This window comes from Platichthys flesus, chromosome 8 (genome assembly GCF_949316205.1).
Source record: "Platichthys flesus chromosome 8, fPlaFle2.1, whole genome shotgun sequence".
NCBI lineage: Eukaryota > Metazoa > Chordata > Actinopteri > Pleuronectiformes > Pleuronectidae > Platichthys > Platichthys flesus.
Genome location: NC_084952.1, coordinates 16,470,706 through 16,496,395, shown reverse-complemented (window position 1 = coordinate 16,496,395; position 25,690 = coordinate 16,470,706). Strand labels below are relative to the sequence as shown.

Sequence of the window (25,690 nt, the reverse complement as noted above, 5' to 3'; positions counted from 1 at the left end):
ACTCAGACTCTGATGTGCATTCACTACGACACTTCAGGGAAAAATAAGACGATTCATTTCAAGTCGTCTGTTTTGTTTGGATACATTTATCTTTCCACCGTGCAGTTAAATCTACCACATTTCCTTTTAGAGACAAAATAACAGAAGAGCAATATAATTACAGGAGTTTCATGAGCACATTGTATATAGCCCTCAAGTCAGTAATGCAGACTATATGGGAAGAAAGTATACATAATATAATTCCTTTAATTATGCACGGCAGCATATTTGAGGCTGTTCTTAAACGTGTTTTACATTTTAGAGCAAAAATGACTCTTAAGGGCTTTCACTTTCAAAGTACTAAACCTGATTAGTACAACACAAATCTGCTGTGATGGCAAAACAAGGCATTGGTTCAAGTGAGGGGAGAAAGCAGTTTCATTCTGCAGTACAGACAAAAAAAAAATGAAGAAGGTAGTTTAATTTCAATTGTTTATTAGGGTATAAAGCGGGCACATGAATTTGAGGAACGTGTGCACTAATAAGTCAGCTCTCAAGAACAAACAAAAATAATAAATCCACAGCAAAGTTGTTTGATGTCACTCCAGATTGAAATCCAAACTCTAGTACAGCATTAGGAAAACAAACTGTGAGGATAAACATACTGGAAGTTCTACAGTATAAAAAAATCCACCGTTCAAATCACCATATACCTGCTCACCCTGCTATAGTTTACAGATGTCAAACGAGCCAAACAAAAGTTTCGGCACCACGTCCAAAGCAGCAGGGTTCCAGAGCCTCGCTCTTCACCAACGCAGCAGAAATCTGTACGACTGGAAAACAGGCAGCACAGTGACCAGCCCACAGCTGCTGCTTGAAGTACAGAAAAACGTCATCCCGGTTTATTTTAAAGCTCCAGCACCTCGCAACTTGTTTCTATTTATTTTTTTTGTTAAGATTGTGCTCGACATAACAAAATGTTGATTAGTGTTTGACAGTAAGAATAAGAAGACGAACAAGGAGACTTGAAAGTCACGAAAATCCCGTGTTCCTCAAAGACCTCCGAACTGTGGAGACAAAACATATTGATCCCTCAAGCTGGTCTCATTCGGCGATTGTGGAAAGTGTTTGGTCTCATTGACATTTAATGAAGCTCATCTGCTGTGGAGAGGACCAGCAGGTGGTCGAGTCCTAGTTTAGTCCACTGGGTTCTCCTTGACTGAGCAGCGTCGAGGCTTCTTTACAAAGTTTGGACTGCGTAGATCTGTGTACCCCAAGTTTACGATAGGGGACATTTACCAGTCCTGTAGCAAAACAGAAGCCTGAGAAGACCTTTGGTTTGCTGCATCATGTGAACATAAAAATAACATTTAAAAAAAAAAAATGAATGTGAGATGATTAAATGAAAAAAGGACATGGTCAGTCCGAATGTTAACAGGCTGTGTATAAATCAGGAGTTTGAAAACAGTGTTTATAATCAGTTTAAACGTATTTCACTGTTTATAGTGGCATAAGGCTTACAATAAGAGAAATGTAGGTTTACGTGGATATAGATTGACTTTGGTTCTTTCAGGCTGAACCATAACATAATTATATCTATTAGTTAAACCAGCACATCCATTTGAACTACAATAAGGCAGTTGAGATTTTGCATAGTTGACATCTGCAGTTCAGAGGGTAATTTTGCCTCTATCAAACATTACAGCATAAAACACCAGAGACCCCATAGTATTACTTTAAAACTGGTGAGAACACAACAATTAAATGCCTCCTGGAATAAATTTGTATAACATCTATGAAATCAACACCCTTTCCTCCCCTTAATGTTAGAGGAAAAGGAAAATATAAAAAAAATGCTTTTGTCCAGTTGATTTCCCTCTGACTGTATTTTCCAGATAAGAGACAGTTAATACTACAGGCTAGAGCACATCTGAACTTATGGAAGAGAAATTAGGCCGTGTAGGAATATAATTGGTCAAACAAACAAGTCGTTTATAGGAAGACAGAACAAATATGTTGAAACATTTTTTTTCTCTTTGAAAGAACGACGAGCTTGATCTCTATATAAACTCACTGGTCGATATTTTGTGTTGTCTGGAACCAAAGGCAGACGAGTCTAGATGCTATCCATGGCTTTGAACTCGCTCAGAGCCTGCACGGGGTTGATGTGCTTCTTTTGCGAGGATCTCTTGACTCTGTTGCTCTGGTCATCCTGCTTCTCTCTCTTCACCAGAGGCTTCTTCTCAGGAGCTTTCATCCTCCAGGAGATGGCCGGCATGTTGAGGGACTCCATGCCTTTGCTCTTCTGGTACTTAGTGGATGCCACGTAGGAGGCCTTGACGGTGGACACCACTGTGTTCATCAGGTTCTTTGCAGCCTGGATGAGAGACATGGCGCTGTCCAGCTGTTGACATGGAAGAGACGTGAGAGAGAGAGAAACAATTAGCCTTGAGCTGTTGTTATTTGGCATCATTATTTTATTCAAGCCAAGTGAAAGTAACCTGCTTCCGTCATTTTGCAAAGGAAAACCAAAATAACAGCCTTTCTAAGTTCCCAAGGCATATACAAACAGATGTGAAAAATTGGGGAATATAGAAAAAGGTCACATTAATTTAATCTCTGCAGTTTAATAGGCTCACAGACACCGCTGACACTTGACTGGACGTTTTGGAGCATTTCGCAGCCCCACACAAGGAGGGAGAAATTCATTATTTCCTGCACACACACCGGCAATGTATCTGAATTAATCTGACTAGCAAGTGAGTGGTTAATTATAGCTTAAAGGGTTTGTAAACAGCGGCCTTGTACAATGTTATCTTAAGGTAAGGAAACAATTGGGCAGCATTACTTCTTGGTAGCAGAAAAATCCATTATTTCTTTTATCTGATCATTCTATGTAAATATGAGCTGCAATTTAAAATGCAGCGTGTGAAACATTAACTCATGACAAACAGCCGGCAATGCCATTAAGTCTTTAGTATTATTTCTTTCTTTCAGTAACAGCACATAATAAAACTTAAGAAAGAAGCCAATGCGTTTTATCGATTTTATAATCTTTATAGTCAGAAATTAAAAAGGTACGATGAGGTATTGTCACAAAAACTAAAAGCAGTCCAGTTTAATTTCATCGTTTCTCAACAAAATACAGCATGTGCTTCAGCAAAGACCACACTGCTTATCTCACTTAAAAAATATTTTTAGGTGAATGTTTTGAATCCTGCTCTGTCGTCATCATTATTCCTGCTTTTCTCTTAACCAGCACGTTGCAACCTTTGAAAGTGCATTACTGCCAGCAACTCGTAAGGCCCTCTGCCGTCATCAAAACGAGTTGAGTGAATAGTTTGGATTTAAAACCTCTTTTAAACTGCTCAACTACTCTTTAGCTACTGTGGCGCTTTCCTAAAATAAAGATTGTAAATTGACGTGTGATGTTTCTGCGTATGAAGAGGGAACTTACCCCAGACACAACCATCTCTCCTCCCAGGTTCTGAACCTCGGCCTTGACTTTGCTGCAGATGTTGAGCTGGTGACAGTACAGGGCGATACGCTGCAGGTAGGCCAGCAGGTCCTGCTTGCAGGTAGAGTCAGGGCACTGCAAGAAAAACAACACGTGTCAACTCCTTTACATCAATTGGTGTATAAGCACAAACAGGTTGATTCTAATACTACCTGCTCGTAAGTTGTACAATGAATTAATCCGTGACACCTTATTCATTTGCTGGCACTACTTGATCTGATTATTTATGTGATTCTACAGATGCAAATATCCTGCACTTTATCATGATGAGTTAGTACCAGTGTGACAGGTAGACACCCACATAAGGGACGTGCTCAGAGCCAAAATGACAAATGCACACCCACAACCTGCTAGATTGATTAATCATCTTCACAGGGTTAAGCATGATCAACTACAACAGAATGCTTATTCTATTAAGAGTTAAAAACTTATGTCAATCATTTATTTTCAGCAGGTGAAGATAATCCTGTGTTGAGTCTCTTGGGAACCAAAATTACTGCTCTCAAAGTGACACAGGCTCCCTGCTCATATTTTAAAATGGTATTTAAACAGGTGAACGTCTAATTTTTTTAATAATCTTAACCGGAATGAGGTCATTCACAGAATAAGCAAAAATCCCATTAAGATAGAGTATTCTGACCTTAGTTTGTTATATGGGTTCGTATATGTTTTAATCACATTAGAACGTGTAATTGGAGTTTCTACACAAATTCCGACAGCGACAAACAACAGTTACCAACTGCGTGACGATGAATGGCCTGGGTTCATCTGTCAACCATAACAATGATTTTTAAACTATTGTTAAATTACCAGCAAAGCACTCAGATGGTTGCATTGTGCATTAAACTATTTCAGAGTTGGGATTTAAAGTTCTGGCAGGAACGTTGGACGGGATGGATGTAATGTTGACTGGAGTCATAATCAGACTATACTCTTCAAAATGTAAACGGGAATATGAACAGAAGATTCTCGTTGCACCTCATGTAAATATCATAATTGGATATGAAATCTCACTCTAACGGGCTTCAATATGTATGTGTCTGTTTAAGAACATGTGTTAAAACTATTCTTTAGGACATAAATTAAGAACAAAGTTGAAAAGGCCTCTTTGCTATGAGGCATAACAATATTGTCAAAAGTCAGCTAAGAACACAAAACAAAATACATCGGAGCCATAAAAACACCATCAACTTCACAAAATCCAATAAATTCTGATAAAGCCTACTTGATAGTGGCTCTATGAGAAGAGCCACACAAATGCATCTCATTTAGATTTGGCAATCGTTTAGAAATATTTCATCTCATTATAATTAGACTGGGCTCTACTTTGGAACACCACAGCAATCCCTCTACTAGTTTGCTAAACAAGTCCCCTGCCAGGAGAGTAATTAGGCCTCAATATTCTACTTTAAGCAAGGGACGTAAACACCCTGACAGTTAACTACAGATTGTTACAGTGACCTGACACCCACAACAGGATGTTCCTGCAATCCTCACGACACGCCTAGTCTGAGACTGCTAAAGATAAGAGGCTGGCAGCTTCACGTCACTAAACTTACTACACCTGTGAAAAGCAACCGGGGGACCAAGTGACGGAGCAAGACGAAAGGAAAAATTGGCGTAGTCACCAGAATTGGCAGGTGCTTGGCTGTGTGAAGGATTTGTCCATTGGCAGTTGTTAATTCTGAGTGCATGGAAAAGGTGAAAGGAAGGTAATAGCAGCCAATATTTAATTGATGGAATCTCTACAGGAAGTAGTTGGCAAGGTCGGTACTGGGGAAGCGAAGTATGCTGCGAGTCAAAAATTAAGAGGCATTTTTTTCTGGCTGTAAGTGAAGAAATGACACAGAGGAAGGACATCAGTTTTCTTTTTCTATTTGTCAATAATGGCAATTACCACAATTAAAGTGCTCTAATCCACAAACGGAGAAGAAATCTAGCTTTTCTCTTCTCTTTGTAAACACAGGAATAGGAAATGTATTTGGGATCGTAATTTTTGGACACTTCAAACAGACTAGGACTTATCATGCGCCTAATCCTGCTGAGTCCCTGGTGGGAGTGTGGAGCGCTCATCTGAATATAGTACACCCGCTCGCAGACATACAGCCATGCATGCCCGCATTTACACACCACCCAAGCCAGCAGAGCCATGCTTATTCATACACATCGTACATCATGACGGTGGGAGACTTCAGCTGAATTAGGACAAAAACACATTTATCAGCAACACATCCTTTTAGGATGTGTTGCTGATAAATTGGGCTATGTTGGGCTATGCTCAATACAGCCCAACTTCATCTATACATACTAACAAAAATTTGTCACACATCCAAAGTACGCAACTAACTTACAAATGTCTTTCTTTACTGATAGCTCTACAGATGTTTTTGTGATGATGAAATTATTTTTTGGCATTCTATTAAAAGGAGGTATGCATGAGGTGATGAAGGGAAAGGGAGCTGGAGGGGATGATCATCATAGAGGAGAGGACTAATACATGGCTGAGGGGCTGGATAAATGGGAGGGAGGGGAGTTAGAGAGAGGGGGAATAAAGAGAGGAAAGAACCAGAGAAAGATAAGTAGTTGGAGAAAAGACGAGGAGCCAGAGCCGGAGGGGGAACAGTATGGAGAAGTAAATAAGGGGGTGAAATCCAACTGGGGGAAAAGGACGCAGACAGGAGGATTCAACTGTAGATGAGAGGGAAGGGGGTATAAGCAAGTTATTCTGTGCGTGTGTGTGTGTGCATGTATTCCTGTACTTATATCTTTGTGAGGACCATTTTGAGCATAGAAACTACAGCGTGAGGACACTTGGAAAGTGAGGACATTTGGACTGATTGAGGGTTAAGACTTGGTTTTAAGGTCAGGTTCAAATTGAGTGTAGGTTAGGGTTCAGCATTTATTTTTGATGGTTCATGTTAGTGTTAGGGGCAATGGATTATTTCAAGGAGTGTCCTCACTAAGATAGAAGTACAAACATGTGTGTGTGTGTGTGTGTGTGCACACATGCAGCAGCAGAGACCTGGGATGAGGCTGAATGCAGCAGCCATGCTAATGAGGGCTTGGGGAAGTATTCAGACGGCTGAGAGCAGGGCGCTGTGAAAGCATCACTTGTGCTCATACTCCGCTCAGCTGCTGGCTTCACTCAGCACTCAGGAAACTCTGTAAGGCTGCTCTGACTCTGACACGTGAATACAGAAGTTACACGGGATACAGATAAGAACACCTTGGATTGTTTTGGTAACACAAACAAAAGCCCCAGTGGGCCGCTAACTCGGGGGTAATCACAATTTTATGAATGTTCCAGAGGCTAATCATGCTACCTTCACTGTGCTGTATCAATATTTGGGACCATGCTAATCGTGACTTCAACCATTACAGGCTATCATTGTAATTTTCCTCATCTTGCCTGAGTGCTGTTCTGGTGATACATTACTTTTCTCAACATGCTGTGTGGCCACTTATGGACTGGGATGGATACCCTTGCATGGTCAGCTTCTATTGAGATATGGCAAAGCAGGAAGAGGACCACCGGAGACTTCATCACACAACCCTGGATACCTTTTCAAGGCAAACTGATAAAAAAGGTGAGACATCATCTTTCAAAAAGGAGTCAGGAAGAAATGTCAATGATTTTCGTGTAGTGGTTCTCGTCTCTGCACTTCTAGCTTTAAGGTCATTCCCGAAAAATAAAAGATGAAACATCAAAGTTGTGACAAAAGGTAGCAGGTCATTGGTTTAATTTGCTCATTCTCTTTATCTCTTACGCACAGTGGCAAGAGTGTTTGCAGCACAGTAGGGTGTCAGGCCAGGATTGAGGAAAATAGAGGTACTGGGGTCAGTGAAGTTAGCTGGGCTCATTTTTATTGATACACTGCACTAGGGATGCCTCGAAAAAATAGATTGGTCGATACTCGATGCCATGAAATTTCCATGATTCATTAGACCGTATTCGATACCACGGCAAAACAACTAAAACAGGAAATTCCATTTACTGTATTTTGTTTCTTCTAATACACTCCTTAATGAAAACATTGGAAGACAGAACTTTTTTCAGGTTATAGTCAGGTATGGGCTCGGACGGGTCGGGACAGATAAGTGTCACCCGAGCTACACTGATTATTTTTAATAAGGTCTTCAGTATGACCAATTACAATACAATAATTTTTAGTTAAAATAAAGGACCAAACAAAAGGATTAAATAACTTTTTCTTCCTGTTTATGACTGTTTATTCCATATTCGTAGAGTTTCAGTTCATAAGTGAGTTTTTTCTTTTGCATCCATAAGATGAAGCTTTGCTCTAAAGACGGTCCACAGTAGAGTGCTGAAAGGTAAAATCCCTAAAATACGAAGAATTAAATTAGGGAACAAGAATGACACAGCAGGACGCTGAACAGAAGGATTGCGCTGTGCTACGTGTTGGGTAATGTCAATGATATAAATGATGATCAGGAAGGTCAGGTCCCATCATTGGAAATGCCATGCAGTTCCACTGAATTCCATTATACAGACCAGAGACGGCGGCAGAGCCACTGTGCTTCTGACGCCCAGCACTGACCTTTCAGGACGAATCACCCAGAGGAAATGCCAATTTCCAATATTTACTGACATGGCAGCATTCTAATGCGCCAGTGCCAGCAACCTGTTGGAGAGGGCCACAGGCGCTGACCAGAATTTGTGCTTTCCCATTTGGTTTTGATGAAAGTGACACTGTTTTAGATCTGAAAGGGGTAATTTTGGGTATTTTTACTTAATGTCTTCTTTGGAGCGCCATTTTCTTCTAAACTGAGTAACCGGGTGGAAAAAACTGCTAAGCTAAGCCGAGCTATTGAAATATACAATTTATACTTGTTTTCACTCGCTCCATGAAGCATTCTTTCATTTAAGCTGAGAAACTACAAATAGGAGGGAACACAGATAACATCATTTCTAAAAAGGTATTGTTTACTGAAAACTATGCCTAAAACCTATTAATCAGCCTATATGATTAAGGAATTGACAGGGCAATTTGTTCTCCCACTGCAGTTAAATGACAAACACACAAAACCTTCATTGAGGGAAGCTGATGTGGGCTATGCGGTATGCTTGGTTTTCATGGGTCAAAGGGAGCGAGACAAATCCCGAACCTTAGACCAGCCAGCAGGTTTTACTATGCAGTATTACTGCTCCGACATATAAAGCATCCAACAGGGGAGGAGGAAAAAAAAAAATAAAAATCAGACAATTGTGTGTCCGATTTGCAGGGTTGTGGATAATTAACTATGCCTAACCTGAGAAAAAACCTCCAGGACATAATGCTGAAGGATAACTTTATCTACCACTACAACTCAAAACTGCCATGAAGGTTGCAGGCATGGGGAGATATATTTTGTTTTCTGTGGGGAAAATACTGTGAGCGAGATCCATGGCAAAGTTTCAGGAGATAGAGGGAACAAAGCAGTGGAAAGACCATTCTGTTACTTTAGGCAGGAACTGAAGTAGGAGATAAGGCTATGCAGGGGTAGGAAATGATTGATTCCAAGCTGTAGTCTGTAGACACTTGAAGATGAATACACTGCCACATAAAATATGTTTAATATATGAAATGCTATTTTAAAAGGTGAAAACATTAGTGCGGACAAAATAGTGAAAAGTGAAGATAGAAGTGAGGACATCGAAGGCAGTGACAAATTTAACAAGAGCTTTGTTGGTGGATAAAAGCTTGAGCAGACTTCCTATTCACCAGACCTCAGATAAAGTTGGGTATGATGGTGTTTTCTGTGGATGACCTAATTATTGGGTTTTTATAGTTAATATGTTCAACACTAGATTTCAACCTTTTGATGAGAATTATATCACTGTTGACGGTAAAATATAAATCTGCCATGGACGACAAATATCAATCAAGATGCATTTCAAACAGAATGACAGCCTGGTCTCTTCTGCTTACTGCACCTGCTAAAAAGATTCTGATGCATATTTGGGCGGGGCTGATTGAATCACACTGGAACTCTGGAATAATAATGTGAGATTGAAGCAGACAGAGCCTGGCTATGACACGAGAAAATCAAGCTGGGGGCCAGCCAAAAAACAACTTCAGAGGTAACCACGGGGACCAATTAAATGGCCCTCATCAATATTTAATGTTCAGGCCAGGCTGCACCTGTCAGTCCGACACTTCACTGTGGTAGTTGTAAACTGATAACTAAACATTGCCTCAACAGAATAGGTATGCACAAACAGCTTCGATAAATCATTTATGCTCTCAACTTTTTCACACTCAGAAACTGACTTTCATTTGACCCTTGGCAGCTTTTTGTCACATTTAAAACCTGACTGAGCCAAAACCTAAGATTTGCATTTTGCAGGTTGAGAGACAAAGACAAAGGCCCTCACATCTTTTAAATATGTATTCAGAAGCTCAACACCATTTAGTCATCCCGAACCATAGTAATCCATTCTCTCCTCAAGTTTCTCAACGTCTCTCCACGGGTAAGGTAACAATGCCTTTATGTGGCAATATCAATGTAGCTGTGTTTCCCATGCTTGTTCCGCTGACTCCTCCACCTTCAGGAGCTCTTTGGATATAGTTCGCTTCTTTTAATCACAGACTTATGAACATAAAAAAATTATCAAAATACTGACCGTGGGTAAATGCACTTCAAAAATAAGGTGAGCTACATTTGGTTGGGTTGACTTTGGGCAGTTAGCTCAGAGCTGACCCTTGAACTGCTGAGCTGAGAATTTGTGGGATCTTTGGGTTATTTTGCTTCTCCACTGCAGTGGATAATTTACAACCCTGTCTGCTGTAAAGCGTCCTGGGCCAGAGCTGGGATTAGACTGTGACCAGCAACAGAGCCCATGGATCACCATAAATTCCCACTGATTGAATGCAAATTGGAAAAGAACACTATATGTGTCAGTATACATCATGAGAATAAAGCTTGCACAACAAACACGCACACAGCAAGTGCATGCCGGTTTCTCTAAATATGCAAGCCTTATTTGATGTGTACATGAGTTTGCTTGGTTAGAAGGCAAGGAGCAACAATTTATGGACTACATAGTGGCTAACACATTTGCATTATAAATCTCAATTACATAGCATTATTTGTTTACCAACCTGCTAAGATGGAATTCTTATAAGATGCCCTGCAGAGGAGGGTCATAAATTCTTAATAAACTGCAGTGCAGACCTTTGTGTGGCACTGACCTAAATCCAGCAGCTCATCTGAGCACTACACTCATTTCTTTAAACTTTAATAAGGCTCTATTACACATATTTAACAAGTTTTCAGAAACCCCAAACTCAACATTGTCCACCTGCATATTTCTGTGCTGAAACATGCCTCGACAAGGTCCTGTGGATGAAGACGCGGGTTAAGATGCTGTGCTATCAGTCTAGGACCATCTGCTGATGTGTTTTATATGAGGAGTAAATCCGCATAGGCCCTCCAGGGCAAAGGCACAGAGCACAAGTAATTAATATGCCTAGGTTAATGAGCAGTCCCAGCATTGCCTTTGCTCCTCTGACTGTCAGTATGTGTGCATCTTGGTACTCACTGTACTACTGGTGCTGCTGGAGTGTAGAGACTATCCCAACATGCCATGCCTTTGCCCAGAGTGGGCCTGTGGCATCTCCTGCTTTGTTAGAGATATGGCCCTAAATATAAACCGCTTGTGTAAATAAATAAATTTGAAAAAACTGCCACCTGGCAATTATACTGCTAATTAAAAGGCAAAGCACTCTTAATGGATTCATCTCTCAGGAGGGATGTTCCCGTCTTCACACAAATGCACTGCCCACTCTTCCTAGCTCTCCCATCTTTCCATCATTCTCCTCCTCTCAACCCCACCTCCGTCCCTGGGAGCCCTGGCTGATGTGCTACGGGTTTGTGTTGCCTGGTGTGCTAGTGTTTTGGTGTCTGCTGATAGATAAAGGCTAAGGGGGACAGCTGGATGGGTACAGAGGCTGGAGGGGTCCTCGCTCTTGGCAAAGACTTCTGTACCAGCAACCAAAGCTCTTGATTTATTCATACTTTGAGTGCTTCAAACCCCCAAATCCCCAAATAGTGTATACACTTACAAACGTATACATAGGCAGAGAAAAAGATAAAGAAACAAGTCATTACAAATAGTTGAGGTTGGAAGAATGAAACAAATCAAACACATCAATACAAATGTGCCTGCAGAGACCGAGCCCAGTCAACAGTCGTGTTTGATTCACGCACGCACGCAAGCACGCACGCACGCACGCGCGCGCACACACACACACGCACACACAGTTGCCCATCTGTTTTCTTTAGGGGATTACAGTGTTTTCATTAAAGTGAATAAGCATCTTCAAAAGCGGTAGTGAGGCATAAAAAAAAGTCACTTTCCAGAACGGCTTATTCCCTGTTCAGACGATTAAGATGCAATTAGGTCAGTACAGGTAAGACTATGACTTTGTGATAGATGTGGACCTGTAATATTAAAGATCCTAGGGCACCTTAAATAAAATATCATACGCACAAGGCTCTTGGAGGCCAGCAGCTCATTATATCAGACTGAGGGTAAGATCTATGCTGAGATCTGGATGCAGATGTTTCCAGCATATGTTGGCATAATTGAATCCCCCGCTTGTGCCAAAAATCGGACAAAGGTAATTGATATACCCCTTACGCCTCATTTGAGTACGAGCTAAATTTATGGAGAAGCTCTATGTAAGCTTAGGTATTTTTTGCCGTCTCAGCATATGTGGAATATACTCCTCATGTGTACGCTAACAACTGGTTAAAAAAAAGCTGTGATGTTAAACTACATGATCTATAAATAAATTATTTACTACTGCCTTGTGTAGGAAACCCTATGTAGAGGCAAATATTCAAAATATAGTGCAAAATAGACATGATTGATGCAAAGCACTTAAATTCATCTGATGGGAGTTGAGAACGAAAACATTCAATTTGAATGAAAACATTATTTAACAAACACACTTTAGGCAGTTATACTGTTTTGATGATATCAGTAGAGATGTTCACAAAACGAGAGGAAGACAAAGCTTGATGCCACCAAACAAACCAATGTTATTAAAATATTACAGCAAACATGTCAAGTCAGCACAAGGACTGAAGAGCGACCATGTTCCTGGACAAAACTGGAATAAACCAGTAGCTGGTTCATTTCAACCATGGAAGCAAGCAGCATCTTAAGTGGAGAGAAGATCATGTCTTGTTGCAAACATCATAACTAAACTCTTCCACGATTTAACAACAAAGTGTATACATATTTTAGACATGGAGGCACTGAGTCTCTGCCGTAGATATGGCACATGAATAAGTTGGGGGATAAATCATGTACAGTGTTTCCCTGAGGAGTTGTACAGTGCAAGTATTTAAGTGAAATATGAGGCCATGGATAATTGAATGCGTGTTTCCCTATGTCATGGACTATGGTCTCTTGGGAAAAGGATATATGTGGAGGGATGATGGAATAGGGAATTGGGGAGTGGGAGATGGAGATGCAAGGATGAGAGGGAGGGGAGGGGAGGGGGGGGGGTTGTTTGAAAGAAATTGGTAAAGACTGGTAAAGGGTTTCTCATGAATAACACAAATCAAAGCAGTTGTTCACATCGGAAAGACTCTGCTGTCTGAGCCTTTAACTTGGACTTGATCCTTAATGTGCAAATAAGAAATAAAATAAAATAAAGAATTTCATATAGGGAAAGTTGTTTAGTTATTTTTATCGACATGGCTTACAGGAATATTGGCGCAGTATACTCCAAAATTAAAGTTTTCTGTCATTTGAGTCTTTAAATCCGGCTTACGTGCATCGCGGTTAAAGGACATTTAAAAACAAAAAGAGGGGCTGTCAAGATGTAATCAGTATGAAAGCTTTGCTTTTTCTGACTCTGAGCACTAAAGCATGCATCAATGTCAGTTTCTCCTGCAACACAGGAGCAGAGAACAAGTTGTGCATTTGGATAATGAAAAAGTTTGCTAAACTCTAGCTCAATAGTGTCAACTTGTGCAATGTAGTCAGAACATCCATGACTTAGAAGAAATTGAATAAAATGAATGTAAATTAGTGACCACCGCTATGATGAAACGCATCCCTTATTGAAACATAACTGAACTTTGTACTGGAGGGAGGAGCCTTAGTGAAAAGTGCCCCCCCCCCCCATATTAGAACATCTGCATCTGCTGATATCTTCCGAAGAGGTGCATTCAAGGACCGTCAGAAATGAGTAGACATTTAGGCTATAAAACAAGTCATAGATGACCAAGTATATGCAACATTTTTCTATATCAGAAAGTGAGTAAATTCCCTTTATCATTCGTGTTGCTGCACTTGATGTTGATTTATCAGAGCCTGACAGTGTCATTATAATTCTGGTTATATATTGGGGTTGCAGGAACAAAGGTGTAGTCTACATCCAACCCTTGGGGATGGAGGTTCATTAACAACTTACATTGTCAGCGATGGTGCGGCCCAGCTTGTCCATCCTTGATCCTGCCTCCGCGATTTTTTTGGCAGCGCTGATGACATCAGACGTATTCTTCAGTGGCCCTTTTCCTCTGGGGAGAAAAAGTGGAAGGATCAGTCACAGTTTCTGATCTACTACAACCTCATTCATTATGCAGGAGGAGCATCTCAGTCGTGGAGCAGCGGCTGGTTTTGGATGCTTGTTTTTCAGTCAGCAACAAGTATGGATAGGGTGGCATGACTTATGGGAGTAGTTCAGGAAAACCTCACAAAATATATGTATATGCAAACACATAAATGATGCTACAAATGCAAAACAATAGGCACCATACTGATCTGTCAGAGAAGAGAACGTTTTATAACCCATTATAAAAAGTGCAGAGCGGCAGCCTCCCCTTTCAGGGCTGGGACCAGAATGGGACGATGGAGCTGCTGCTTTCTCCCACCCTCTTACAAAATAGGGTATTACCCCCATTTTTCAGCAGCTAGGCATATGCTAGACAATATCTATTGTTTATGTGCTTTTGTTTTTAAATGGCAGCACACTCATACTTTCTGGTGAAAACCCTGATTCAAGGGTACATAGTATTTTAACGATCAACCAGCTTTCCATCACACACAAATTCTCAATTCAATCTAGTTTTCCATTTTATTCAAGCAGCTTTGCAGAGTTTATTATAGCAAATTGGTCTGGTTTCAGGTCTATTGGTGGAGATAAATTGGCTGCCCCAAAAAAACCTTCACTCTTGCACACACAAACAACCAATGTATTTGCATTGTCATTTTCATGCAGGTTTGGGATTAAGAAGGCGAACCACAGGAAAGAGGGGAGAATTGAGAGTATAGAGATGAGAATAATACTCAACTTTAAGGAGCATTCATTGTAATAATGTAATACAGCCGTTCTTGACCCCTCTTAAGACAAACAAAGCCGGTCCCAACATGGGTCATCCAGTCTAGTCCAGACCTGAACTGATCCACTGTAAAGCTTGTCAACATTTTCCTCTTTTTTTTCTACCCCCACAAGAGACTCTGGGACACAGTTGGCAAGAGGCACAAATTGGATTCAAAGCTGCTCTCTCCAGGCTAAAAAATGAGCCATCCAACCAAGAACAGATGGAATTTTGTGTTCTGTTCTCCCCCTTCCTCTTCCCCCCCCTCGCATCTCCAACCCTTCCCCTCCCTTGCTCTGCTCTAAAGCACGTTGGGGTCCTAGGCCAATGCGTCAGAGCACATACTGGAAGCTCTCTGGGGGCAAGTCAACCCCCGGAGACAAATTTACGGGCTCTGTGCGGAGTACTGGGGAAAAAAAGACAGCATAAAGCGTTTTTAAATTGAGTGTTGCTAGTATAATGTCCCAATAAAATAAACCCCATCACATTGTGGTGCTTCAGGACAACAACCACTGATTTCATTCCTATAACCCCACTTGCTTTGCCCCTAAGAGATAAATGGCTAGATTCCTCGCCATTTCCAGCCCTGTCTCAGAGACCATGGGACGACTGGGAAAAGCACACTGAGAACATGTCAAGAGATGGGAAAACTCTAGACAAGGACACCAGAGTAAGTTTTTTTTATAGTGAATTCATACATGTAGAAAGGGCTGGGAACTTCAGGTCTGGTGACAGCTGCAGGCCTCCAGATGGGTGTAAACCACATCGGACCGAGCACTCCACAGCACAGAATGCTCCGAGACAGGTGGCTCCCAAATATGTTGCATGCATCCAAGCCACACATGCCTTATTCATGAAAGCTGCCACACAGCCATAAGCGATGCACGAGTCAACGAGAATCTCTCTCTCTGTGTGCAGCTTTGTCAGGGGAGAGGTCCAGATCAATTACCTCATACAGCATTAACCTTGGCAGGGCTTTGTGCCAGCTCAAGGTTGAGGGGGCAATAATTTGGGCGTGGACTGAATTAGCCAGCGACTGACCTTCCATGTGCCCCTGCCGCATGCAAGAGTGGGGGCATAATATGAAGATATATATTCAACCCTCAGACACACAGCAGGATATATAGAGTGCAATCCAAAGACTGAGTGTGCCACATAAAAATTTCCAGTATTAGCCCACAAATTAGCAAACTCTCAAGAGTAACTGCCCTGATAACATAAGCAAAAGAAAACCCTTTCCCATGGGTTTCTCCTAGAAACTGTGTTTCAATTACCAATAACCATTCTGGCCATATTGACATCTATGAGGTCAAAGATATTAAAGCTTATGGCTGTGTACATCACAGGGTAAATATAACAAATAACTGAAGTGTTGTTTGAGAAATTTAAAACAATTAAAAACAAGCTTCCTTGGAGTGCCTGACAACTCACACAACTGATGTCATCTGTTAAAAATAATCAACAGCCCTAAGATGGAAGCAGCATCATTTACATTTCATTTACATCCGTGTCTATACAGGTTGTAATAAAAAAAAGCTATTAATTTTGTATTATTTGGATGAATAGGAAGCAAATAAAAAATTGCCGGGTTCTGTGTAACCTCAGTTAAAGCCTGGCTGTGTTATTATTTTTAACACTGCTGCCGCTCTCCAGTGTTCTTTACTTCTTTTGCCTAGGAGACAGGATCTTTGACCCATTCAGAGGATGAAGACAGAGTGGCAGAATTTCATCATCATTTGCGGATGTGACTCAGAGTCGGGCACAAGATGTCCTCTGAGTAATTCACTTGAAATTTAAAAAAGACACAGTCATACAAATACAGTCAGGCGCTAATATATTCAACCAGTTAAAATGTCTCATTTCCTCCACATATACAAACACATTTCCGCAGCATGAGCTGCTCACAGACGCATAGAAATGCTGTTCAAGCCTAATCAATGTGTCAATCATTCCCCACCCAACCAGTTTCAATAAAACAAATCTCAGTAGTCCAGGTCATATTTCTAATATATTATATTCATATTATGCTATATATTATATTCATATTGTGCTATATATATATATATATATATAAATAAGTGCTATACAAAGAGTGTCAGGTTTTGAATGTGTTTTACCTCTTTACAGCTCGAAGTTCTGATCACTCAGACCATATTTGGAGGTCAGGGTAAATAAAAATACTGTGACACCACCGCACATTTATTCCGATATTTTTCAAAAGGGTAAAATCGTATTTCCTTGAAAAGCTGTGTGACTCACAAAGATTCACTCAGCAGCTCCTTGCTCTGCTTTCTCCCTGTCTCTCACTAAAATTGACACACACCAACGCACAAACAAACACATCGACAGTGGACTCAGAATATAATCAGACTAAAGACAGGCTAAATAAACAGCATAATTTGGTCTGAACGGGCTACAGACATTTAACCCACGCAGATGTTGGCACCTGTAGAGTTGTTGGGGTCATGATTTGTGTGTGTTTTATTAAACAGCATCCATATACACTTAAAGCCCAGTAACACACCCTGTTTGGTACCTGGCATTAACATGAGTCATGGGTGATCAGATCACAAGTATACAGCTCTGAGTAAGTCAGTTCACAACTGGCATTTAAATCAGAGCACCGTCTACTCATTGAAGTCCAGGTGGCTACTTTATCACCATATGTCCTCAAATAGTGACCAGGACCTTGATTTAACTCAACAGTAAATGGTAGCCGGCCTTTGAGGCAGGCTTGTATTATTTCTATTCCTTGTTTTTGACATATATATATATATATATATATATAACTGTACATATTTTAATCGAAAGCATTGTTTGCCCTCCTCTCTCTGCACGGGAGGGGCTACTGCAGTGCATACCCAAAAACACACACACACAGAGCGAACTGGGCAGAGAGGTCGTAGTGGCAATGGTGAACCAGGTGATGGGAAGATAACCTGAGTTCACAACAAGTACACTTTTTACTGGGACTGCAATAAAAAGTGAAAGTCAAATTAGGTACTTTGTAATTTTGAAAATATCTGTTCAACAAACTTGACAAAAAGCTATATTTACTCCTGTTTTGTCCAATCTCCATCATATTTTACAAGACCCATCGCGCTGGTTAAGTGAAGTTAATTCTAGTATGGTCCAAAGTCAACATGCACACACGCATCTACAGAATTAATTTCTTTACAGTAAAAACATGTATGAAAAGAAACAAAATGATCACTGTAAGCTAGTAGCACTCTGGCATGGGCAGAGGTTAGCTTAGCTACTGTCTGGAATATTGTTTATTTTATTGACATGTTAAATTTGTTTCCAGTGACACATTGAGTTAATAGAGCCTTTGCCGTGGTTGCTGTAAAAATAGTACAATATAACAGAGCTTCCTGCAGTAAAAAATATGATAGATAGGTGTCTCCGAATCGTACGTTTCATCCTTGATTGTGTGAAACAAAGTGAATGTCAAATTTAAAATGTCTAATTCCCAATAGTCCTCAAATTATCCCTAAAGGTTCATATTCAAATGACCACAAAATATGCAATAACTAAGATCAGTGTATATGATGGAATGATAGCATCAGCATGTATCCCAGGGAAACAAATTTGGGCTTTTACTGCCCGAACTTTTTTCCAATAGGCTACTTCTTCGCACTCGCTACTCCACAACCCGTGGACTATGGCACCACATGCATCTTGACTGACAACTTTTGATCAGATCTTGCCTTCCCGCTCTATATGCAAATAAACACGTTCATCATTGCTATTTTCAAAGAACAAATGTGTTGTTGTTTTTAGCCAGTCTGACAATGACAGACGGGGCCACAGTCAGCGAGAAAGAGAGAGGGAGAGGGAAAGAGAGAGAGTGAGAGAGAGAGATGCAAGTGAATCAATGTACACAAATCTGCAATGAAATAATATTTTAACCCTTTGAAATAATAAAAAAAACAGGAAAAAAATATGCGGCAGTCAATTTTCATATTGTTTTAGTGACCACAAATAAATTGATGTATGGGAAAGACTGAGGAGTATAATAAAAATTGGTGGATTCCTGTCAGTTCATTATGAAATTTAGTTGTGAACCAGAGGAAGTCAGCTGACTAGATTGTCCTTCAAGGTGGCCCGGGACACATTGGGGTTCATACTTGGTCCCTGAACGAGTGATCTGATCTCAAATGTATCCTGTGTTTTTACACTTGTACATGGAGCCGTCCACTGGTGATTCGATTACTCGCCAGGCTTTTACATCCTAAAGGCCAGTGTATTATCACAAGAAAAAGAAAAAAAAAATCTTGCAGAGATATAAGATGCCAACTTGTTTGGTTCAGTGTAAAAAATAAATAAATCGAAAACGGCACAACATGGGCCCTCCTTAATGCCAATATATTGGGATCTCTTGGATTTTTGACTCCAATGACTCATACTGTATGTGACCTCAACGATTGTTAGGGTGTTAATGGCTCCACAAGTGGTGTGACTTCCCTCAATTCAGTCAACACTGAGGCGCCTTTATGGCCCTGTTAAGACGTGGTATTAACGTGCGAGATCCAATCACAAATGTTCAGCTCTAAGAACGTCTGTTCACACCTAGCAATAGAATGTGTCCTGAATGTGTCTCCTGTGACCGGATGTCCCCCGTTCTATATGCAAATTAACATGTACACCATTTCTGTTCGCAATCAAATGAGTATTAAAGATGTGTGCTGTCAATATCTTTGTGTTTGAGAAGGAAAGATGGAAAGAAGAGAGTGGAGCCAGAAGAGGCTGAGCGAATCAATGCTAGCATCTTCACAATGAAATAAGATATTTCCCATTTGGGGGGGAAAAGGAAAAAAAGGAAATCAAAACTGTCTGTGAGTGCTGCTATTGTGGCCACTAGAGGGGAAAAACAGTAGGATTTTAAAGCTGCTGAGCAAAAAAATTGGGGCAGCAGGAAACCCAATTATGGTAAATTAAGTTTCAAGTGTTGTGGTCTTCGAACATACAGTGCACTTACACAGATGTGTTTCATGCTTGTGTTGCTTGTTTTTTCTTTTTCTTTGCATTACGCAATAGTCTGTGAGAGCTTGAGAATCTAAGTACACTGCATTGTTATTTTCTGTTCCGATTCTTAATCGGTTTATGAATGTCCCCATTGTGGGACTAATAAAGGACGTGTTATTATTATACCCTTGTGATTTTTATTAAAATAGAAACATTTTTAATCTCTTAAATATTTTTTTTCCGGTTACATTATAAATCTTATCTGCCGAAATCAATACTTAAATATGGACCAAGTTTGTGAGTTTCCTAAAAATACTGACAGCTTAAAACTACAGAATCTTTCACACATTCTCCTTTTAGTAGAGGCGTATTTCCAGAAAAGATGTTTCATGTTATAGCAGGACACATTATGATTCTGGAGATGGTTACCAACCATTTCTCTGCCATCTTTATTGTCTAAGCAAACCACTGACACGGGCGTATAAGGCCACCCTGTAGCAACTCTGCGGTTAAGATTTACAGTGCTCACCCAGCTGTATTCATGAACCAGAGAGAGGGAGATTTGATGCACTGCTTATGGTTGTGCATATAAGATTAGGGAAGGATGAAAAAATAATCAAGAAGAAAATCCTACCTACAGTGCTGCTTAAGGAAAATGAAGAGCATTGATGCATGAATAGTTGTATTTTACTGGATGCATAGCATTGTGTAGATTTGAGCAAATGCTTGGAAACAAAATTAAGCTTACTGGACGATGTTGTGTGTATTTGACACAGGCTTAACTTAAACTTGCAGGCATTTTGCTGGAATTGCACAACTAAAGTAATATTAATGTGAGGAGAAGTTAAGATGGCATATATATATATATATATTTTTTTTTTTTACAGGCAAATACACTGAGAATTTTTGCCGACATCAATCACAGTGATTATTTAAAATGTATAAATCATTAATAATGATGAATTCTAAGACCAGGAAAATATTGAAACTTTGTCTGTGGGAGGGAACAAGGTTGTCAGTCTGAACTCACCTGGTGAAGTCTGTCATCTCCATCATGATCATGCACATCTGCTTGGCCAACACAATGATGTCATTGCCGCTGTCATCCCACTTGGATACCTCAGCATCCAGCTTGCTCTTCTCTTCTTGGAAGCTAGCCACTTGTTCTGCAATAATCGCCCTCTGCTCCTGGGGCAACTGGGCCATGATAGCCTGAAGGAGGAAATTATGGGAAATGTGGTGGGTTAGCACACTATACATCAACATACTGCGAGCGAGGCCATTTCTTTGTCTCCAGGGCATTTTGTTTTACATCATTCCCTATGGTTTCCATGGATGAACAAGAGTTTTCTTGCCAGTGAAGAACCCGACCCACAGTTGGACTATATAGTCCAACACTGCTGTGTATCTAGTTTGAGCTCTTACTATACTCCCTGGACACTTTGTGTTTACCTGAACTACCATACTAGTCACTTATGAAGCTTGTATTATTCAGTTCTTATTAAAACATTCCGTTATATGCTACATTGGTAGTGTTAAATTACATTGTAACTCTGAGCTTTGAGCCAAAGAACAAGATAAAAATAATGCATTTGTTTAGAAGTAATTAATATCATCGGCAAGTGTTTTTAGCAGCATTTCTATTCATCCTTGCTGAATATTTCATGGACAGTTTAAAAAAAAAAAGGTCAAACATTCAGTGAATGAGGTTGTGAGGCTGAGGAGGACTGAAACACACGAGAGCATGAAATCAAATATCATAACAGGAGCGTTTATTCCCTCTCTGGTAAATAAGACCCTCAACTAAGCGTCAGTAAAGCTGTTCAGGCGAGAACAAAAATGAAAACATCCCCCATCTAAATAAAAAAAAAAAACATCATGGTGGAAATGTACAGAATGAGCATTCACCCATTAGATATTTTCAAGATTAAATTATTACACTATTCCATTAAGGATGTAAATCATTCACAGTTGTCCCCTCCTCCCCGTCAAATACATTCAAATGTCTGGCATTTCATGATCTATTATGAGTCTTCTCAGGTAGCTTTCAACATGTCGCTTACCACTGGTTCACACACAAAACAGAATGTGAGATGAATTCAAGGTGGCTACTCGAGAGTCAATGTATGTATTAGACAGGAGGGAGGAGATCATGAGATCATAACTCTGATATCTTTCTAGAGTCTGAAGTATACCAATGTTGTGTTGCCCAACTGACTGATAATGTAGGTCAAATTGATATGATGCTGTAAAAGCTGTAATAATGAATTACTTATAAAAATATTTGGGTCTCATATTCTGTGTTGGGAACATGCCAAATGTGGATGATCAATAGCGTAGGAGGGTGGGGCATTTTGAAAGAAAAACTGTGTGGTACATTAACATGAGTGTACTGTTACAATAGGATCATAATTTATCTGAATTCTAATAAATCTAAAAATTATAGTACTGGACTACAGCCTATTGTATAGTGCATCAAACCATAATGTATTTTATTGTACAGTGATAACATTGAAAAACTGAATGGCAATATTCAACTTAACTGAACATATATTAAAACTTGTAAGTCAGTATTCAACTATCCTCAACTAAGCTTCAATTATATGGGCAAGTAGTGAAGGAATCCCTTAAATACGTACTGTACGTTCAATATGAATAAAATATATGTATATTTCTTTTGCACTTATCTCCCATTTCCCACAAGCTATCATTGATGACATATTAAGCCATTTACAACTTACCCGTGCACTCTGGCCAGCAATACACTGGTCATCCTCTGTCTGCACGCTGGTCCTGCTGCGAACATCAAAGTCCTCAGTCTCGAAGTCGGAGTCGTCCAGCTCCTCTGGAGTCTGTAATGGCACAACAGAGAGGGGGAACGTAGCAAAGGAAGGGTACAGGAGGGGACATGGATTGAAAGTGCCAAATGTATAGGGTGGGGAGGGGCAACAAGAGAAAGGATAGAAAAGGGAGAATTGGTCAAAGAGAAGCAGTACGCTTTGAGTAATGAACATACAATAATGCTGACATACCATAGCCTTTTGAGCACTATTAAATAAGCAGTCTATTTAGAAACCAATGAGAAATGCCTTGGCACTACGAGCAACAGCAGGGTCAGATAAATGTCTTCTTCCCTACAGTACCCTGCTAAGTCTAAATGTATTCGCAAATCAAGTGTAACGTGCTGCCTGTGCATTTTGAGAGGGAAAATGAAGGTAGGGGCTGGTATGAAACACATTGGGAGCAAAACACTTCAGAGTTCCATCTGTCGCTGCTCTTAGTAAAAAAGAAAACGGGTAAGGCATGAGTGGTGGTCTTCTAGAGTGTCGCTACTTCATCTCCAATCTTCACTTCTTCCCTTACATCAAATGCAAAACAAGTCCCAAGCAACTTATTCCCCATAAATAATAAATAATTTCCATCCCAACAGGTCATGCTTACTGCGAAAATCCAACACTGACTGACGGAAAAATGTATTTCATTGTGATATGGGCACAGGAAAGATGATGTGGACAGATTACGGTGCATTATCACACCTCTGCCGTTACTTGTGCTTATCAAGTCGTCTCAATACGTCTCTTATGTAATTGATTTGGAACCGTCACATCTAAAAATAGCTGAAGGTCTCGGAACAACCTTACACTCCTTTATGAAATGTAGAAATGCTCTTGTTCTCAAGGGAATGGGGGTACGGTTTCAGAAAGCGGTAGTGACTCACAGGCATCTCTTTCAACCCAGACAATGCTGTTCAGTGGGGCAGATATATCACCTGCTGTGGCGTTTTCAACAGATAACCTGTGAACGTGGGAGGCTCTGAAATGATAGTTCATGGTGAGCACCCAGTGGTAAATCGCTGTAGAGAAGCAACAGCAGTTATGCTGTTTAATAAAAAGGAGGTGTTGACGGTGTTAATGTTACCACAGTAAATTAAATAATTTTTTCATGCTTAGGCAAAGTAACGACCAACAACTCCAGTGTGACTCTGGAAGTACCCAGTTTCACCTGAATCCACCAACCAGAGGGGTTCCAATACTATTTTTCCCTTCAAGATAGGGACACCTGGACTTTGTGTATCGACTGATAATGACTTAAAATCAGAAACAAGTACATGTAAAAAAAAACTACTAATACAACATATTTGACAGCTGTATTCTACCAACCCTGTACGGCAGGGATTTATTGTTGTCTGGCCTGGGTCAGTTTAAACCTATTTCAAAGCTTTATGAGGTCATTGGCATTCTAATCGACAACACAAGTGCAACCCCTCGAAACTGAAGTCTTTGAAACTGCACACATCGCTGCTTTACTTGTGGGAAATTTCCAGTGTGAAATATTGCTGATATTTAAGCTAGCTCTGGCTAACGCTACACTACCGGAAATCTCCTCTCTGCCGTTGAAAAGCAGTGCTTGCCAGTACCAGTACAGTAACAACCGCTTTTGTGGAGCAGTAATGAAGAATTGACTACCAGGACAAGAACATTTCTATCTTATCCAGTTTCAACAAATACACATTAAACACATCCTATTGGATCAGTACAAGAAATGGCGTACTTGCTGATGCCCAACCAAACATTTTCGTCAATATACGGGACATTTACGATTCTGGTATTAGATCCGGTCTTATTAACACAAAGTTCAAAACATAACCAGACAGTATCTGTAGATACAAAAAGAAAACCACAGCATAGTTTAAGTCACAGTTTCATGACTGAGAATCTTATCTAGCTTTTCTGCCTGCTGACATACATGGACAGAGTATAAACCCCCTTTGGGACAGTTCAATACATTTTCTGTGATGTGACTGTGGGTGAGGAGAGGGTCCTTTCCACCAACGTAGACTGTGTGCACCACTTAGAGAGGTTAAAGACTTGTCTATCTTAAGTAGCCCAAGCCACACACTTGTCTGTTCTGATTTAATAGTAGGTCACTGTGCAATGCGAGCAATGAGGGTTTATAGAAAGATGGATAGCGAGTGTGTTCTTGTGCGTTTGTGTGGACTTGCCCTGTAGAGAAGTTGTATCATAGTATTATCCTGCTGATTTGCAATATTTGAGATCTCTTTGGACTCACTGCTCAACATTCCTAGATTTATATATATGACCTGTGTCATTAAGGGACTGGTCAGCCTAACAAAGCATTATGGTTTATGATCCATTTCTCTGATCTCATCCCGAACAACAGCAATTGACATTAAGCATTAAGAGATTATAGTGTAGATCCTGCTGGGAATTCATTAACCATTTGCCGCTAAATGATCAGTTAAATATCCCCTCAAAACCTGTGATGATTACCTCTCACACATGACCCGAAAAACTCGGGAAAGTGGATAATTTTTCATTTTAGATAATGGATGAAGTCTGAGTTGAGCCTCATTGCCATCTCCTGCTTTCACTTAATGGCCAACTGAAGCTGACAGATTAATTATAAATAAGCAAGATTTTCCATAAATCCTCAGGTTTCTTTAAACACATATGCACACCTACACACCCACCCACCCACATAGTTCAGTCAGCCTCACTGGTCCAGTGTTTTCAGCCTCATCATTCTGGATAACAAGAGTCGAGCAGGGGCAGATGGATATTGAATGTAGTTCTCAGTCCGACAAAAAAATGCTAATTAAAACCTCCATCTTAAATCAATTGCTTATTATAATGCAAATACAGCATAATGGTCTCCCTCTTATTTGGTTTTAGTCTATGTCTGTGCAGCATTATTAACGAGAACCCATGCTTAGTTTTAGAGCACTACTGTCAACACAGAATTCAAATTGAAAAGATTAAAGTGTTGAAAAAAAATGGAAGAGGGCAAAATACAACCAACCAGCACATTGTAACTCATCGCAGTAAATACATAATTAGGTACTGTTGGACATGAGGAGCAGTTTAG

The 25,690-nt window shown here is 40.2% G+C and overlaps 1 protein-coding gene across 2 annotated transcripts in view; it reads right to left on the bottom strand.

The window, feature by feature from the left end:
• Positions 1 to 457: 457 nt before the first annotated feature.
• ctnna1 (catenin (cadherin-associated protein), alpha 1) overlaps positions 458 to 25,690 on the bottom strand; it is a 71,797-nt gene continuing 46,564 nt past the window's right edge. For both annotated transcript variants that reach the window (XM_062393599.1, XM_062393600.1), the window contains exons 14-18: positions 22,546 to 22,656; positions 20,835 to 21,016; positions 13,930 to 14,035; positions 3,437 to 3,571; positions 458 to 2,383 (exon numbers count right to left, since the gene is read on the bottom strand). In XM_062393599.1, the coding sequence (XP_062249583.1) occupies positions 2,096 to 2,383; positions 3,437 to 3,571; positions 13,930 to 14,035; positions 20,835 to 21,016; positions 22,546 to 22,656 (822 nt within the window). In that variant the 3' untranslated portion in view covers positions 458 to 2,095. The remainder of the gene's footprint in view (positions 2,384 to 3,436; positions 3,572 to 13,929; positions 14,036 to 20,834; positions 21,017 to 22,545; positions 22,657 to 25,690) is intronic.